The sequence below is a fragment of the Pezoporus occidentalis genome, unplaced genomic scaffold (assembly GCF_034315485.1).
Source record: "Pezoporus occidentalis ecotype Australia unplaced genomic scaffold, CSIRO_AGI_Poc_V1 ctg10, whole genome shotgun sequence".
Classification (NCBI taxonomy): Eukaryota; Metazoa; Chordata; class Aves; order Psittaciformes; family Psittacidae; genus Pezoporus; species Pezoporus occidentalis.
Genome location: NW_026912779.1, coordinates 6,522,903 through 6,541,078, shown reverse-complemented (window position 1 = coordinate 6,541,078; position 18,176 = coordinate 6,522,903). Strand labels below are relative to the sequence as shown.

The window sequence follows — 18,176 nt, the reverse complement described above, 5'->3', positions numbered from 1 at the left end:
TGTTCTCTTCACCACAGACCAAGATCACTCAAAATGAGCCATTCACACTGCCTAATGCTCAGTGTCAGCAGCAAGACACTGAAATATGGAGAGTGCAAGCCTTCCTAAAACATGTACTCCAGAATTAGAGATACCCAAGTGTCCAGGAAACATTAAAGTTGCAATGTGATCGTCCTGCAGAAGACCACAGGCCCTGAACCAACACATTTTCAGTACCACCATGCTATGAGTCACTATCAGGATACCTCCAGCAGCAATCTGAAAGATCATGCTCAGTGCTGCAGCTCTTCTGTAATTTAAATACCTTTATTTTCACTCAGCTGTAATTATTAAGTAGCAGCAGCACATCATGCCTATGTGGCTCAGCCAAGCCACCGTTTCTTAGCAAAAGGATTCATTATCTTTCTACTTTGATAGCCTAAAACCTAAAAAAAGAGCCATGGATAAGTGTTTTAAAATATTGTCTAGACATTCATTTAGAATTTATGGACACTTAGTATAAATTTTATTACTTTCCTATTATGATAGTGTTACTACATAAGTTTCTTGTCCGAAATACTGAATCCACAGATAGAAGAGACCAGAAACAATAGGGGTCCAAGAGATTGGCAAGTGAAATGCCTAGAAACTTTAAGAAATATCTGGAAAAAATAGGTTGAAAACACCAGGATTACCATTGCTAAGTGAAAATGAGAAGAGAGTTACATCCCAGATCAAAACCAAAAAGTGAGTCACGTCCTTTTCAGCCTCTCCCATAATCACAGAACCATAGAATGGTTTGAGTTGGAAAGGACCTCAAGATCATACAGTTCCAATCCCTTGCCATGGGCAGGGACACCTTCCACTGGACCATGTTGCCCAAGGCTTTGTCCAACCTGGTCTTGAACACTGCCAGGGATGGGACATCTACCACTTCTCTGGGCAGTCTGTTCCAGTGCCTCACCAACCTTACAGTCAAGTACTTCTTCGTTATATCTAACCTGAACTTTCCCTATCTAAGTTTGAACCTGTTCTGCCTTGTCTATCACTCCAGTCCCTGATGAAGAGTCCCTCTCCAGCATCCTTATAGGCCCCCTTCAGATACTGGAAGCTGCTGTGAGGTCTCTACTCAGCTTCTCTTCTCCAGGCTCTCAGCCTGTCTTCATATGGGAGGTGCTCCAGTCCCCTGATCAATCTCATGGCTTCCTCTGGACTCGTTCCAACAGTTCCATGTCCTTTTTATGTTGAGGACACCAGAAATAAAATACAATGAAGGAGAAAGATCACATTTTAAAGCTATTTAAGAAAAATCTCAGTATGAATAATCTGTGAAATTCTGCCAGGAGAACGACTGGGAAACCAAAAATGCTGCGTTTTAAAGCTAATTAGTGTTATCTATGACAAGATACCACTAAATGGTTATAAAGCCATCCAAACTAGTAACTAAATGCTCAGGATATTTATTTTTTCTTTAGGCAGATAACAGCTTCCTAATTTTTTTGCCCCTTGTACTGACCAATACCAACAGAAATTACCACACTGGATCTTACCTGGTATGGCAGTGTTCATGGTTCTCTTTTGCTTTCATTCTTATGTAACAGACTTCTCTATAATATAGTTATATTAGCAGCATTTTCCTGTTTTAGAAGCAGTCCCTTTCAAGCTCAGAGTTGTCAGAAATCTCCTGAATGCAGGCTTTCCATTGTGAAAGTGCTGCTTATACCAAAATTATTCTGATTATAGATTTTTGCTGACGAAAAGCCAATGACTATTTTGAGGGAGACTTCAATTCTCGTGCTGACATATGCAAGCATAACAGATACTGTGAAGGAACCACACTGTAATAACAGCTATATTAAAGGTTATGTAAAAGCAGCTGTTTCTAATGTTTAGCAATCTCTAATGTTAAGGGTATCTAATGTTTAAGGACACATTTTAGGGACATGGTTTAGTGGTGTACATGGTAGTGCTGGGTTAACAGTTGGACTCAAAGATCTGTAAGGTCTTTTCCAATCTAAACAGTTCTATGATTCTTTACGAGTTTTTGAGATTCTGTAAGTTTGGGGACAATTGTTTATTGATGTTTAAAATCCCCGAATTAGAGACTGATCAGTTTTAGTTGTAGTCAAAGTTATCAAATATTTAATCATGTTTCAGAAAGCTGCATCTTGATGAAGAATGTGTAAAATCAAAACCCCACAGGTCCTTTCAGATCAGTTTTCAACACTGGCACATAGCAAGGTATTTCAGCAAAAGAAGGTCAGACAATTGATGTCATCAGTTCCATGTTAAAGTATATATTTCATTTCCTGCCTGGGTTGGTTTTGCGTAAGGTCTAGGCTAGGTCCTTATTCCTAAGCAGTCTTTCTTATGCACTTCATGCCTCTATGCCATTTTTCAGTCCCAACTATTTAAACTCAGTTTTACAGACTATGGTTTGTTTCCCGAATAATATAATTGATCTCTGATACCCATCATCAGTGCTAAGCACAACCATCACAATCACACTGGAAGCTGTCTCACAGGAATGAGCCTTTCACTCTTCATCTCTGTACAAGGCCTTCATCAAGCAATCTGTTGTCCCTAAAACATGCCCCATTCCAATATGACTTTCCATATACCTGAGGCCAGCTAAACACAGTGGGACAGTATAAAAACTCCTGGACTCAATGAGAGATTTTCTAGCAACTATGAAATACTCTGTGTAAAACTACTCAGAATTTGTTCAGCCTGAATTAGGGCTGCTCTACTCCATGCCTTTCATCAAGATCTCTTCAACCTTTCTCCCTTTCAGTGAAGTGATAGGACAAGGGGCAATGGGTTAAAACTTAAACAGGGGAAGTTTAGATTGGATATAAGGAGGAAATTCTTTACTGTAAGGGTGGTGAGGCACTGGAATGGGTTGCCCAAGGAAGGTGTGAATGCTCCATCCCTGGCAGTGTTCAAGGTCGGGTTGGACAGAGCCTTGGGTGGCATGTTTTAGTGTGAGGTGTCCCTGCCCATGGCAGGGGGGTTGGAACTGGATGATCCTAAGGTTTTTTCTTAAGGTCCTTTCCTTAAGCTCCTTATAGAACCCTAACTATTCTATGGTAAATTCCTCCCAAAACTCCCCGAGTCCAGCATCTTTTCCTGTGGAGCCCAGAATCACCCAGTTAGCCAGCAGATGCAGAGTGCTGACCAAGTTTGAGATCTGCTGGCCATATATTTACCAAGAACCAAGGAGGTCACAAATATAAATTGTTTCTGTACTTGGAAGATATCACCTTGAGAATAAATTTTGCAAAGATACTCCTCCAGTAGCAAATTTCCCCTAGCAAAGCCAGCTTGGACCTGGGGATAATCCTCTTTCAACAACCCCACTGCATTATTGGTAACCTGAAGTCACAAAAAGAAAGACCACATCTGAGTAGAAAAACAGAAGGCAGTGTGTGGATGTACTCTTTTTAGAACACCAGCTTTATTTTGCTTGTTCAGATCGGACACCTTTGCATTTTCTCACTTGATGTGGATAGGTTGAAACAACCTAAAAGCAAGCCATGCACAAACTTCTGCACAGCAACAAATCTTCCCAATCACTTGCCATCAATGACTGCAGTGCACTCACCCTGCCTACAGAGCACCGTAAGCACTCTGTCTACGGAAACCATCATGCTTAGAATCACAGCACAGCAAACTGTCAAGTCTTATTTCCCTTCTTACAGGGTTAGCAAATGGGCTGACATTTTTTTTACAAGCATCTAATTTGTGAATTGATAGTGTTTACCTTTGGCTATTATTTTTAAGGAAGCCTGTTCAGGCCACAATACAAACATCCCTTTTGCTGCAGGCTGCCCCTTTGTCTAACAATCTGATACGTGGAGCCTATTGACTGGTCCACTTCTCACACAGAGATGAGTTTCCCCGGATATAGTGCCTGAACTTTCACTAGTCTCCATTCAGGCTAAAAGTAGCCACGTTAAAAAAAGTTCAAAGAGATGGCAAACAATTCCAGAGTCCTAGAGAAATCAAAAGTTCCTAGAGGAAACCTTTGTGTGGCACAAATAAGCCTTTATTGGTACATTGGAAAAGCATTGTTTTCCACCTACCCCACATCTATCCCAGTGACAGCCTTCTGAAGAGTAGCATTTCTACAGTAACCTGACCTTCACACAATGAGCAGGCATCTTTTTGTGCACAGCCAAGGGGAAGATGGGAAGGTGCGACGTATATCCTATGACCTGTACAGGATGGGTGCAGTGGGGCCTGCCCTTCCTGATGGCAGGCTTCTCTGGACTGCGTCAGTTCAGCTTGTGTCCTGTCCTCACATATAGAGCCCTGGGGAACCCACTCTGCTCCAGCCTTAGACAGGCTGCTTTCAAAAGGCATGTGGCTGCAGAAGTAAGAGATACAGGGTGAGAGGCAAGAGACACATTCAGTTCTATGTAAAGAAATGTGGCTCAAAGATATGCTGCCTTCTCACTTGTTGGCCTAGAGGAAATTAATTATCTTCAGCACAACCAAAGAGTTGTTTTCTACCAAAGGTGAGGTAGGTGGAACACATGAATCTTCTTCAGCTGGGGAGGCACATGGAAAGAGCTAATAGGACAAAAGAGACATGGAGAGGTCTGCAGGACCCACAGGAGGGAACACAGCTATCTCAGAAATCCCATTCCCTTCCTGGCTGGTGGACAAAGGACCCTTCTCCGTTCTGCAAGGTCCTTTCTCTTGTATCAAGAATTCTGTGAATCAAAACCACCAAGGAGTTCAGGAATTATATTCCCATCACTTGATGAAGAGGCATCCAAGAAAGAACTGGACAAGTCACTCAGCTAGAGTGACTTCACTGCAACTGCCAAATTCCTATTAATTCAATTTATACAAGCCTTGATTGTTGCAGTAACAGTTTTATTAAAAGAAAGTGAAACAATAAGTTTAAAAATACTTAGCAATGACTTTCTTTTCATATTGTCTATTAAAAACAGTTCTGATGTAGATTTATACTCTCATATACCACATTAAACAATGCATTCCAATTTAACCAGCTAATACCTATATACATACAGATTTTTTTGTTTTGAAAAGTATGAAAGTTAAACTACCTAAAAATTGAAATCTTAGTTATAGAAGATGAGTTGATGATGAGCTTTAACAGCATTATGGGCAAGCAATAAACCAAACATGTTTTGCCACAGATTTAGGCAAACAGAGGCTCAGGGAAGCCAGTGAGACAAGGAAAGTGAAAGATAAGATAGAGTGGTGAAAGGCAGAAGTTGGTATCAGTGAGATCTGGTGCTGAGTATGCCACTTATATGCAACTTTGCAAATACAATGGATATGCAAAAACAGGCTGGAAAAAATCCTCTGAGGAGAAATATCTATAGCCTGATACACCCCTCTCAAGTATCTTCTTTAGCCATCTTGCATTTGGTTTCAGTGTAATATGAACAGACCTATCTACTTACAAAAGCTCCCCTCTTCCCACCAGCCTTGTTTGTTATTTTATGCGTTTCTGCATCATTTGCAGAGTTTGCTTTGATCTACATTCCTCCTGGATGTGCGGTTTCCTTTTCGGCTACCAAAAGGAAAACTGTTTGGTTTGAGAATTTGCTTATTTTGAAGCTCCGCTGGCCAAAAATACCTATTTTTAATCCAAATGAGCACAGCTCAGTGCTTTCAGCTCTTCAGCACTGGTTGTCTTCCTTTCAGGAAAAACCTCTTTGAAACAATAAGTGACCTCTTCATACTCTAATAAAATTGCCAAACTAATCTTAGCTGGCACAAATGAGAGCATTCTATTTGCTGCAGCTGAGTTTGAATATTTATGCTTACGTATAACTTGATCCTCAAATTGCTTTAATTTAGCACTACCCTGAAATGGTTGTTATTTCATTCCACATCTGACACCTGACAACACAAACCATGCTGCTCTAAAACTTCACCAGAACAGGTAATTATGAATTCTCACAATATTTCTCTATTAAAGACTCTATCTATCTCCCACTAATGGCACAATTTCTGCTGCCTCCAAGGGCTATCTAAGTTTTGGTGTGTTCGTGACATGATTGTTAAGTCCTTCTGCATACAGTATGTGATGTTGAATGCAAAGTCTGAGCCATTTTAATCCTTCCTCCTTCTCCAATAAGCATCACAATGCCACCAGACTAGGAATAGTCCATAGACAAAACACAGTTCATTAATAACAGGTAAACAATCTTCAAATGAGAAGAGAAGACAGGACACATCCTTGGAATAATTCTTTGACTGGGAAACAGGATATATTCTTCAAGGACCTTGCAGGAATAGTCCCAGAGGACAATCAGAGATTAGATCTTCTCTTCTACGGGGTTAGGCCACAGGAGTTAACTTGGGAAACAATTCAGATAAACAAAGCACTAGCAAAAGGAAGGACACTCTTAGATTTTGCTTCTGTGTCTTCAGTAGACACAGGCCTTCATGTCAAGCTCCACATTAAGAACTTTGTTTCAAATGGTAACAGCATTAGATGACATCACCAGGATTGAAAAGGATCAACCCCCTGTGATTCTGGAGACTAACACTGTAAGAATATTCTTAATGAGATAGATAGCCTAGAATTAGTGCTCTGATCCACTGACTGAACAGAAGGGCAAACGTGGTTAGCATCCCTCAGCAAATACACAACTCCTGTAACAGCAAGCGCAAAAGCTTGGAGATTTATGCTCTTTTTATCTGCAGCCTGGTCTGATTATATGCAGTCAAAGGCAGACACATTCACTATGAATAAGTTTCATTTTAAGAAAAAATTGATAAGAGATATTGGTATTCAAGTGCATGTGCACCACAGACTGCTACTGCAGAGCTGCATAAGTAGGGGGGGAAATAGTGCTCCTACCCTGCAAGAAGAAAAATATTCCTCGTAAGAACACAGCTATAGCCACTTTACCAAGTAAGTATTAAGGGAACAGTTAGCAAGGGTGAGTAACTGAAATGCCTAATAGCAGCTCCCCTTTTTTATACAGATATATATCGGGGGGGGGGGGGAGGGAAATACATACATAGAGCAATGTATACTTTGTAAGTCTATATGAATTATGAAGAAGCTTTGCTGGAAAAGAAGACACGTATATAGAAGGCCTGAAATTCTGAGCTGTTCTGTATCTAATCTAAAATAAAGCAAATGGAAGCTGTTTCCTGCCAAGTGTACGTGAATGAGGCTATTGCAGATTTTAACATAGAACATAGAGGTTTCCAAACACACTCTTTTGAAACACGTTTCTCTGTATCTTGAAAATATAACACCTAAATAATAAAGATACATAGTGATGGTGCTCCGTGTGGTTCATCCTGTAAAGCCAAGTTCCCCGGCTCAGCAAGTGAGAAGATTAAAATATCACAGAAGAGAATTAGTACTTGAGGCACGCAAACATTAATGCCTGGGCACGATCCAGGGACACACTTTGTTTCTTTTTCCTAGATAAGTATTTAGAAACATATATAAATTGTAAAACTCAGATAAATAAGCTAAAAGCAGGAAACACCACATGTCCCAGTTGACAATGCATCAGAAAAGCAGCACCTTGAGGTTACTCAAAAACAGACCCGTAAGAGCAGTGTCTGTCCTGCTGGCTGGAAAGCAGTGCCTCAGCTGCGCTGCCTGCCATCTCCTGCACTGTCAGTACCACAGCTTGCCTCCTTAAGACTTGAAACTGATCCACTTCAGTGATTAGGCTGATCCAAGGACACGGACAGAAGAGCAGGATTTAATGGGCAGGCAGGCAGGAAAAGTCTTTTAACACTTTAGAAAACATTGACTTGGTGGAAGGAATTGGCTAGCTCAAGGGATTAGTAATGAGATACTGAGCCCCTTAGCTCTAGGTCACCACACTGAATCTGGTCCAGGTCAGTAGAAATCAAAAGCTGCTGGTGTTCGGTGGCCTTCAGGAAGTCAGCTGGTGGTCCTACCCAAGCTCCTCCTGCCAAAATGTCTGTACCATCATCACTGAGAGTAGTTGGCAGCACTTACAGGAAAGGTTTAGGACTGCCACGGTAGAGGAAAAGACTGGGCAGAGAAAGATGTCCCAGCAAACACACTAAGCTGGGACTCAAGCTAAATAAAATAAGCTGCCTGATCATCTACAGATTCCAGTGTCACTTGGGGCATGAGACTCATGAACCTGTTCAAGGTAACTTTTGTTTCATCACTGCTATCCTCTTCACATGGCGTTTGTGGCCTAAATGTCTCTGAAGGCCATAAGCAATTGCTGAAGCTCAGATACCCATCTTTAACATGGGAGTAAATAGCTCACAGGTTTGCTGCAGGGAGATGCACAGTAAAGGGTTGTTCAGATATAAAAGCTAAACAAGAAACCAAGACAGATGAGCAAACGCTTTCTACCTAAATTCAGCTCCCCTAACTCCAAAGCAAGGCATTTGCTGCATGTACACAGGGCTCCCATTGGCAAAGCTCTATGTTTAATGTGCTTAAGAAGAACAAATTCCCCTTATAGCAAAAAGCACCTCCCAAAAACCCCCACATTTCCACCACTGCCCAGCAGAGCAGCATTAAAGAATTCAGCTGCTCCCAGCTTTTATCCTACCTAAGATGAAATTATAATGTCTGTGTTGTGCAGGAGGTCAAATAGATTATCATAATAGTGCCTTCTGGCCTTAAAAACTGTGAAATTGGAGAGTGAATCACAAGATACCGGTCACTGTCGAAGGCAGGATGGTAGGCGGCATAGCTCAGTGGTAGGGTGTGATATGACAGAGTAAATCCCATGTACTTAGGCTGTGTGAAGCTGAAAACTGATGTTTTGCCTTCTTTGTTGCTCCTTTGGGTCACCGAGAGAGATGCAGGTTATTTTAATAATAAACCCAGTCCTCTCTCAATGCAGTCTAAGAATATTGCCTCTTACAGGAGTGAGTGCGTGAAGGATTGAGAAACACTAGTTATTTTCAAACTGGATTAAGTCTTTCAAAAGCTAATAGGTTTCCAATGAGCTGTGGTGTTGCTGCTGCAGCTGCTCTAATTTGAGAATAAAAGAATGCGGGCTTTGTGCCTAGGGACCTGCTATTGATCCGAGCAAGGAGGATGGGAAGGAAGGGGGTAGAGGAGGGTTATCCTCTTTTCAGCTGGGGTGGGGGGCGTTCTTTTCAAAGTCACATTATCTGCTAGTAACAACAAAACCTCACTCCATGACATGCTGCTCTATACAGGATTGCACTTGTTGAGAACTAAAAGCATTAGAGAAAAAAAACCTCCTCTGGCAACCTTGCGTAGCTAACTTCATTGAGGGCCCACGAGACTCAACAGATGGGTCTCGGGACTCCCTCATTAGGAACCGCGCCTGGCCCTTTGCATCTGCCCCGCTCTGCTCTATGCCACGCACTCATTAGCATTGCAGGCTCACAGATTCCTTAGCACGTGCTTCCAATAAATATTGGAAAGAAAGGAGGGGAGGGAAGGCACTGCTTGGAGCAGCAAGATGCGAGGTCACCAACTAGGCTGGGAAATCCTTCCACACACACACACACATACAAGTCCCCTACAGCCCCAGAGGAGGGAGGACAATACAAGGCAGCCAACCACAAATGTGCATTTAAAGGGACAGGTGTGGAATTGCTTCTATTCAAGTTGTGGCAGATCCTCATTCGTTCCCCTCTGCCACAGTAAATAAAAATCATCATTATGTATATATAAAACCCCCAGCAGTTTAGGGCAACACACAGATTGTGGATCTGCGAGGGTCTGTGGCCCCTTTCAGACACAGAGAGGACGCACACTGGGTAATGCCATTACCTTCAAAGAAGTTAATTGGTTTTAAGGGTCCGATTCTACAGCCAGGCTCTTTTTTCTTTCAGGTCTTCACCAAGCATGTCTTGCTGCCAGTGCTACAAATCAGGGATGTCCTTAATCACACTTGGAGTGAGCCCATGACTCAGGGTTGAGAACAGGAGCAATTGAAGGGAAAATCATCCCCCATGTGTTTGAAAATGCAAGACAGAACAGCTGACAGAGAGGCAGGAATGTAAAACGTTCCAGGTTCTGTGGAAAGAGCAAAAAAATCCTTTAATCAGAGAAGCAGGTGACAGAACACTGTATCTCGCTCATACTCTCCAGAATAGGGGCTTTTATTTGCCATCTCTCCATGATGCACCTAGCCTATTATTATTCCATTCCTTCTCATTCACTCTTGTTTCCACTCTCCTGCTAGTAGTTGCAGGGATTTTGACCACAGGTAACTCCAGAGTGGGACTGGGAGAGTCTCAAGAGATGAACTGCTGCAGTTGAGGTGGCCCTTGTTCAAAATGCAGCGTTTCAACACCAAAACTCCCAAATCGGAGCGGGCTCAGACTATTCTGAATGCTGCTGGCTCTGACATACAGTCCTGTCACATCTCTCACCGTATGATCAATGACACACGAGCCCTCAATACACATACAGATAACATCCACATGTTGCAACATGCAGAATGGTCAAGGTTGGGGTTTTTTAATTCCTGTGTAAAGGATGGATATGGGGAAAGCCATTTTGAGCCCCTTTACCTAGGACCTTGTCTTTATCTGTACCACCAAGGATGCTAGCCACCCTCTGGGGCCTGTCCTTTATCTAAAAGTATTTAGCTGATACAGAAATGTTCTCTCTGCCAGGGAGCAGGCAGTGCCATCAACACAGGCCACTGTGCCATGTTATATACCCCTAACTCCCCGGAGAAACATTTTCCCTGCAGATCAGCAGGGTCGCTCCCATCCACCCAGTCTTGAGGCTCAATACACTTGCCATTCCAGCAAGTTACTTAAGAATCTGGATTTTATCAATTCTAATGCATCTAGATATTACTTCCTACGAAATGAAGCAATTCCTTCTATATCCCCCATGCAGGACTAAGTAAACTCAAGGTCCAGAATATTAGATCAGCCATGGAATGGCCATGCCCATGGTGGGCAAAGGCAAGAAGTCATATATTGAACACCCAAATTTAAAATTCCCAATTACAGCTCTTTTTTAGTCATTTCCTTAGCTAAATGACACCCCTGCATGCTTCAGTCTTGCACCCTTAGGGTAGTTGGTGATAAAGAACCTGTTAAACATATGCATTGAACAATAAAGAGAGAGCAGTATATATGAAAACTGTGGGCATTTTGATGCTTTCATAACAATAAAATGAAACTTGATCTGAGCACTTACTAAAATTAGCTAAATTAAGCACCCTTGCAGAAGGCTATGAGGAAAGCCCACCTAGAAACTTGGAGCTCTCTTGAAAGCTTACAATTCATTGTTCATTGGAGATGGGGCTCAGCCTAGGTTTCAAGCACAGCCTTTTCTACAACTGACAAGAATAGCTGAGGTTACTGCTTATCAAATGAAAGTGTCATCTTGTCTGTGACAGATGTGCCAGCACTGCTCAGTGTCACAGTCTTTGCACCTACTGGAAGCTACTCTAGCTTGATAAGGTGCACTCCTACTCAGACCTAAAACTGTAGTCTCAGCTCTCCCGTTTTTAGAAAGCAGGGATTTGAGATCAAATCACCGGTGTACAGAAATCCAGCCACTGGGGAGGATAACTGGAGGACAAAGCAGTGGGGTTCACAGGTTAAGGTGTAGGCATTTGATTCCTGAAGGATTAACAGAGAAACAACCAGAAAACAGGTTTTATATGCATATAAATAAAGGAAACTGAAGGAGAAACTACTATTCTCTGGAACAGAGTAAGGTCTCAATTTTAAGCTGTGACAGAAAGCAATAATGTTATGGATTCAGTTAATTACAGCTGGATAAAACTTAAAAGCTCTACAATAGACATATTTCAGCTCTACAACTTTTAACTCTTTCAGGAACTTTACTGGTTCTCACTACAGCCATTTCTGAGCATCCCAGAGTCTTTAGATTTATTGTTCTCAGAATACCCTCTGAATTAGATTTAGTTCCTCATTTGCATTCCGGGAAGATAAGATACAGAAAACTAAGGTGGGAATTTCAAAGTCACAAAATGCACATGCAAAATATGCACAATGGGGCTTTGAAAATTTCATTCTCTTAACCAATGTGCTCCAGGGAAAGAAGAAAGTATGTGCTTGTAGCAGCAAACTGGATTTGGGTCTCTGGTCACTGGAGCATCTTCTCCAGAATCTTTCGTCACATTTGGAAAGCTTGCTTCAAGATACAGCTTTAAGAAATGGCCTGACTCTGAAAAACTGCAGCTTTTGTGGTCATAGACATGCCCTGCTCAGTGTTTGGTAAGCTCTACTCCTTCTCCTAACCTCTGCCGCTTGCTCAACTTTCTCATCAGAGGTAGTGTCCTCTCCCAATCCGTTTGTGAAATAGTCTAACCCGGGGTGTGGCCTCCCCACAAAACGCTTTCTAATTAGTTTCTAAACATGAAATGATTATGGAAGTGCAATTCCCATTCCACTCAGGTGATGAAAAGCTTTACAGGAGTTCAGTCTCACTTTGTAATTAGAGAAATTAGCTTTCTAAGTTTAGATCACTCAACTGTGCAAATGGGTTCATCTGCTGGAATGTGTTGCTCTGAAATGTGTGTCAGCCAAGCAGCACGGCACAGTCCCTATCTCTGCCTCCACAACACTTGCCCAAGTGGGGAGGTCAGTTCCAGTACAAGAGGAAAATAAAGTGTTATGGGTGTATTATAGGAAAGGCCTTATCTAAAAGCTCACTCATCCATGATTGACTGATATGTTGTTCTCCTTGCAATAGGGAAGCTTAACTCCTAGATAAAGGATCATCCAAGTGGATGCAAATTTCACTCTTTCACTCAGTTTGTCCAGAATTACACCTAAAACAACAGTAAATGAATTTTAGAGGGTGGATAATTTTGAGAAGCAAAACTACTTTTATGAGACTATGAAGAAACAAAGGGCTCCTCTAGCCTCTTTCTTTGCTGTGAAATGAGGTCATTGAGCTTTACGAATTCTTTATGACTCCAGATTCCACATTTCAACGGATGCTTTTCAGGTAGCCCTTTCCACTGGTTTATCAAAGGCTGATGCAGGAACAGGCCCCACGATTACACAACCCTCTTGATCTGCGTTATAGTGGTAAACAAAAGTTCAGTTACTGACTTGAAAATGAGATGGATCAGGCCCCTGAACGAAGAAATTTTCCAGGGGCGCCATTCCAAGCTTACCTTCAGCTATCACAAATCTAAGGAAATCCTGTGGGATTGTTCACAGCCATGATTCAATGAGTCACTGAGCTTTAAAAGGAAATTACAACTTTCCTAACACAAAGAATTGACTTCATGACACCTGACCCTCGTAAGCCAGGCGCTCCCTCTAAAGGCTGTGATCCTCATCCCACCAAAGTCCTGGGCATTCTCCCAGTGGCTTCAATGAAGCAGGATCCAACTTTATATTAGGGAACTGATTCAGGCTTGAAGTGCTGTCTGTAAGGCCGGACCTTGGCACACTAAATGTTTATAACGGCTTCAAATGTGGATGCAATCTCATTATGTCAGAATAGGAAGATTAGCAGGAAGTAACTTTACGCAATGTAAAAAGCTGAGTGCCAGACACTGAAAAGCTCTTCACCGGCCTCAAAGGAAGATGCATTGGCTCCCCACCTCATGATACATTGAGATGTGCAAGCAGAGAACCGCAGCAGGAATTTTACATGTACTGGTTTCAGACTACTCAAAGTGGCTACAATACAGGCCCCTTATGCACACGCAGGAATTTATTTGTATGTTGCTGTGTATGTAGTGAAAAAGGCATCTTAAAAAGACCCACAGGCCGTGCAATGGGTAAAGATCTGGCCTCAAGATCTCAGTGTAGAAAAGCAGGAGACAAGACCTCAAGGATGAAATTCTGGCCTTAATAAATTAAAGGGATTTTACTCCTGACTTTTACTAGGTCAAAATTTCTTTCAGAGCCGTGAGAGAAAGGGTTTGCAATGTGCTTCTGCACATGACTCACGCTCTGCCTTGGTTTACCTATCAGTAACACTTCTCATCTCAAGGCATTGGGAAGCCTAATTCATTGGTGCTTGCAAAGCATTTTAAGCTGTTGGACGAGTAATTCTGTTTAAGGGCAGTTACTCTGCTGAGTCACAAGCACTGTGGGAACCAGAGCTCTGGATTTCCTAAGCACTGGAGTCAAACAGGTGGAGTAACCTTTTGCAGGAAGGCCAACTCCAGGCCTGCCCTAAAGGTACGGAGCGTACCAGCAAGCAGTAGGGTATTTAAAGGCCCAGAGGAACACATGTGTGGCACCTGTGAATGAGTAACACTTAAATAGGCTGCAGAAGCTAACCAACACCCACTGGAAAGTAAGAAGAGAGGTTCTTGTATCACCAAACTGCAGCCACTTTGTGGATTAAACACAATGAAGGTTCACCAGCCCAAGAGAAGTTAATTAACAACTGATATGGTTAGAACTGGGCTGAATGAGGCTGGAAGGAGCATTCGGCAACCGCTCACCTCACTGGCATGCCAGAATTGCTGCTGTGTAATCTGAGTTTTGAACTCGCACATGGGAAGTGATCCACAGGAGTGCGAGCATGGTTTTAGGGTTAGGTGCATGAACACAGCCAGCTTCACAGCCTTTGATACGCCATGACAGGCCAGACCTCACCACAGCCAAGAACTTGCGCGTACTTCGTTTTGCCATAGGAAATGAAAACAAAGGATATAAAACCAGGTCAGAAATCTTGTTTTCCTCTATACGACTGACTCTGATGTACAAAATAGACATTCACACATCTACTGCGTTAGATCAGGGTGAATTAGGAGATAGGGACACAAGAATAGCTGTTGTGGGTCAGACCAAACGTCATGGAGGCCAGGTTCCTGTCTCCAGCGCCTCAGGAAGAAAGGGACAGTGATGCAGTGGCAGTTCCCAGCACCCACCCGACCTCCAGATCAGCGGCTCAGGGACTTCCCGAACCAAAGTTAGGGGTGGCTTTTTTTTGTTGTTGGGTTTTGTTTTTTTTTCCTTCTCCTTTTTTCCAATGCCCTTTGATGTGTGGCTTTTCCTCTGGGAGCTACTGTGCAAACCTGTGTTTCTCAGCATCCTGTGGCAAAAACTCCCACAGGTAACCACTTGTTCATGTACCTCCAGACCCTGCTCCCGAATAAGGTAGCTGACAAACCCCAGAGCTCACTGGGCAGCCGGGGCGTGCATCTCCAGCACCTCTGGAAACGCTGTCTTCCCTGACTAAACAGCCTGGAGCTGGAGCTGGGGGATGCGCCCCTTAACCACGGCGGAATCCCGGCTGCACGGCCTCCTGTTAAGAAGGGAATAACCGAGGGCGGCTGCCACCTCCGCTTCCCTCAGGGGAGCCGCTGGCCAGGGACCGGTCGCTCCGCCTGCCCTTCCTCTCCCCTCAGGGAGCGAACACCCGCTCCCGGGCACCGCCATCACCTCAGCGGTCCCGCCAAGAGCGCGCGCGCGCGCGCCCCCCGCCCTGTAACGGCCGCGCTGCCTCAGGTACCGCGGGGCGGGAAGGCAGGCGGGCGGGCGAGGCTTCCACCGCCGCACTGAGCCCAAAGGCTCCCTTCTCCCTTCACCCAGCCCCGAGGAGGAGAGGAAAGCGGAGCTAAGGCTCCTGCGGACGGGAAGAGCCCTCTCTTTCTAGCGGTGCCGCCGAGCGAAGGCTCCCGCCCGCTCGCCGCTCCTGGGCCACCTCAGCGAGCCGCTGCCGCAGGTAGCACGGGAGGCACCTGCGGAGCGGGGCTTCCTGAGGGAGGCGGAGCGGAGCGCAGCGCCCGGCTGCGACCCGCAGGGCGGTTGGGGACCCGCCGCCTCCCACAGGAGGAGCAGCCGCCGCCCCGCAGCTCGGCTCCCGCCTGCGGGCGGGCTGCCGGCCGGCCGGCCCTCTTCTCCGCCTACCTTCTCCTCTTCCTTCTCTCCTGCCGGTACCTGCCATTCCCCTCCTTCCTTCCCTCCTCCTTTCCCCCCTCATGCATATGGATAGGCGCATGCGCGGGCGGGCGGCCTCCCCGCCTGCCGCCGTGGGCTAGATGAAGCCGATCGGCGGCGGGGCTCCCAGACGGGCGGCCGGCTCCCGGGCGGTGTGTGTGCTGCATGTGTGTGCGTGCGTGCGTGCGTGTGTGTGTGTGCGTGTGTGTCTCGGGGGGGCGGGGGGCTCGCCGCGCCTCCGGCGACCTGAAAGAAATAAAAGGATCGGGATAATAATCGCAATAATAAAAAAGGAGAGGAAAAAAAAAACAACAAACCAACAAAACCCAGAGAAAAGAAAAGGGAAAGAAAAGAGGGAGGCGAGAGAATAAGGAGAATAAAAGGAGGCCGGGCTGCTTTGCATTGAAGACCGGGGCGCTATTGAAAGCGCTTGAAAAGCGGCGTTGTTCGGCGCGGGTGCGCGCCGCAGCCGGCGCGGTATATTAGAGCGGGGCGGCGGCGGCGGCGGGCAACAGCGGCGGCGGCACCTCCTCCTCCTCCTCCTCCCCTCCTGGCCCTCCCCGGCCCGGCCCGGAGTGAGCGGCGGCGGCGGCGGCCTGCAGGCGGGCGGGCGGGCAGCGCGGCGGCGGCGGCATGCGTGCGCCCCGGCGGGCAGCCGCGGCGGCGTGCTTCCTCGTCCTAGCCCTGCTGGGGCTGCGGGCAAAGGTACGTACCTGGGCACCGCGCGTCCTCCCGGCACGGGCAGGGAGAAGGGGAGAGGGGAAGCTCCGGCGAGCCCGAATGGGGCTCCCCGAGCCCGCCGCGCGGAGCGGGGGATTTTGCCGCTTTTCCGCGAAACGCGGCTCCCGCGGTGATTGCGATAGACGGGCTTGGGAAAACCCGAAGCTTGAGTGGTGCACAAGGCGCTTTTGCAGGGCTCTTCCCGCGGGACTGGAGTTACTGCTCCGCTGCTAACTTTGCTGTGCGGAGATGGCAAACGCAGAAGTTCTTGCAGCAAGACTTGTTTCCTTGGGAATAAAAAATGCAATTGCTGCAAAACGCTTTTTTATTTATTTGTTTTTTCCAAACTTTTTTCCTTTTTTTTTCCTTTTTTTTTTTTTCTTTTACATTGGGTCTCATTGCAGTTCTCCTGGGGTGACTAACGAGCAGGGTCTGACTCTCAGCTGGGCAGCCTTGAGCGAGGAGGTGATTTTCCCCGTCTCAGCTGCACCCCGGATTAGGCAGAGGGATTGCATTTCCAGGCTCTGCTTTAGCCCCATCGTTCTGTTGGGTTTGCATTTGCTTATAAGCGCTTGGTTCGGTTTAGTTTTATTTCCTAACCTTTTAGAAGCCTTCCCAGTGTGGTTTTGGAGTTGACACTTAAGGTTCATTTTTAGCATTAATGGCATTATTTGGTTGGGATGATATATGAGCTTTTCTCATGGATGTCTCATAGGGAAAAGCTTGGAGTGGTTGCTATATGTGCATTTTTAATACTGTGCGTGTGCTTCTTGAAAGCACGCTTAAAATGACTTTGTCCTGTCTGCAGAGTTGTTGTAGGTTGTGTTTGGGAATAAAGTGAGGTAACTGTTTGTTTCTTGTTTCTTGGTTTTTTTTTGTTTTCCTTCCCCGGTTCTTTCTTGGGATTAACAGGTGACTTTAGCGTCAGGACAGTTCGAGCTGGAGATCTTATCCATGCAAAATGCCAATGGTGAATTGCAAAATGGAAATTGCTGTGATGGCACCCGAAACCCAGGAGATAAAAAATGCACCAGAGACGAGTGTGATACCTATTTTAAAGTTTGCCTGAAGGAGTATCAATCGCGGGTCACTGCTGGCGGTCCTTGCAGCTTCGGATCCAAATCCACTCCTGTCATCGGAGGAAATACCTTCAATTTAAAGTACAACCGGAATAATGAAAAGAACCGGATTGTTATCCCTTTCAGCTTCGCCTGGCCGGTGAGTTGTGTGGCCTGCTCAGGCTCTGCTTCTGTTGGACGGTGCTATTTGACATGGCCGTGGCGAGCAGAGCGCTAACTTCTTGTGCAGGGGGAGAGGGACCAGGATTGGGGAGGGAGCATCTTGGCAAGAGCATCGGGAATCCGCAACACAGAAATGAGTAAAATGTGGTGGTGTTTTTGTTTTTGTTCCCTGGGGCTCACAATGCAAAGCCTGTTAAATTTGAAAGTCAGATGTGCAGTGAGGGGGATCTAAATGGGTCAGGGAAGCAAACCCAGTATCTCTGCACTTTACAGCATGAATAAGTCCCTTGAGACTTAGAAGGTCAGAAGTTCATTTATTTTTTTCTTTTTTCTTTTTTTTTTCCTCCTCCCTAACCAGTGAAGTCTTGGGCTTAAGCCAAAAGAGCAGTGGGTTAGGGGCTG

General features: G+C 45.2%; 1 protein-coding gene and 1 long non-coding RNA gene across 2 annotated transcripts in view; one reads left to right on the top strand and one right to left on the bottom strand.

Annotated features, from left to right (window-relative positions):
* LOC134159567 (uncharacterized) overlaps positions 1 to 9,978 on the bottom strand; it is a 44,517-nt gene extending 34,539 nt beyond the window's left edge. The window contains exon 1 of the long non-coding RNA XR_009963185.1: positions 9,737 to 9,978. This is a non-coding gene — a long non-coding RNA (uncharacterized LOC134159567). The remainder of the gene's footprint in view (positions 1 to 9,736) is intronic.
* Positions 9,979 to 15,814: 5,836 nt separating this feature from the next.
* The window catches only part of JAG1 (jagged canonical Notch ligand 1), a 36,162-nt gene continuing 33,800 nt past the window's right edge, over positions 15,815 to 18,176 (top strand). The window contains exons 1-2 of the mRNA XM_062610552.1: positions 15,815 to 16,518; positions 17,446 to 17,751. Coding sequence (XP_062466536.1) covers positions 16,447 to 16,518; positions 17,446 to 17,751 — 378 coding nt within the window. The 5' untranslated portion in view covers positions 15,815 to 16,446. The remainder of the gene's footprint in view (positions 16,519 to 17,445; positions 17,752 to 18,176) is intronic.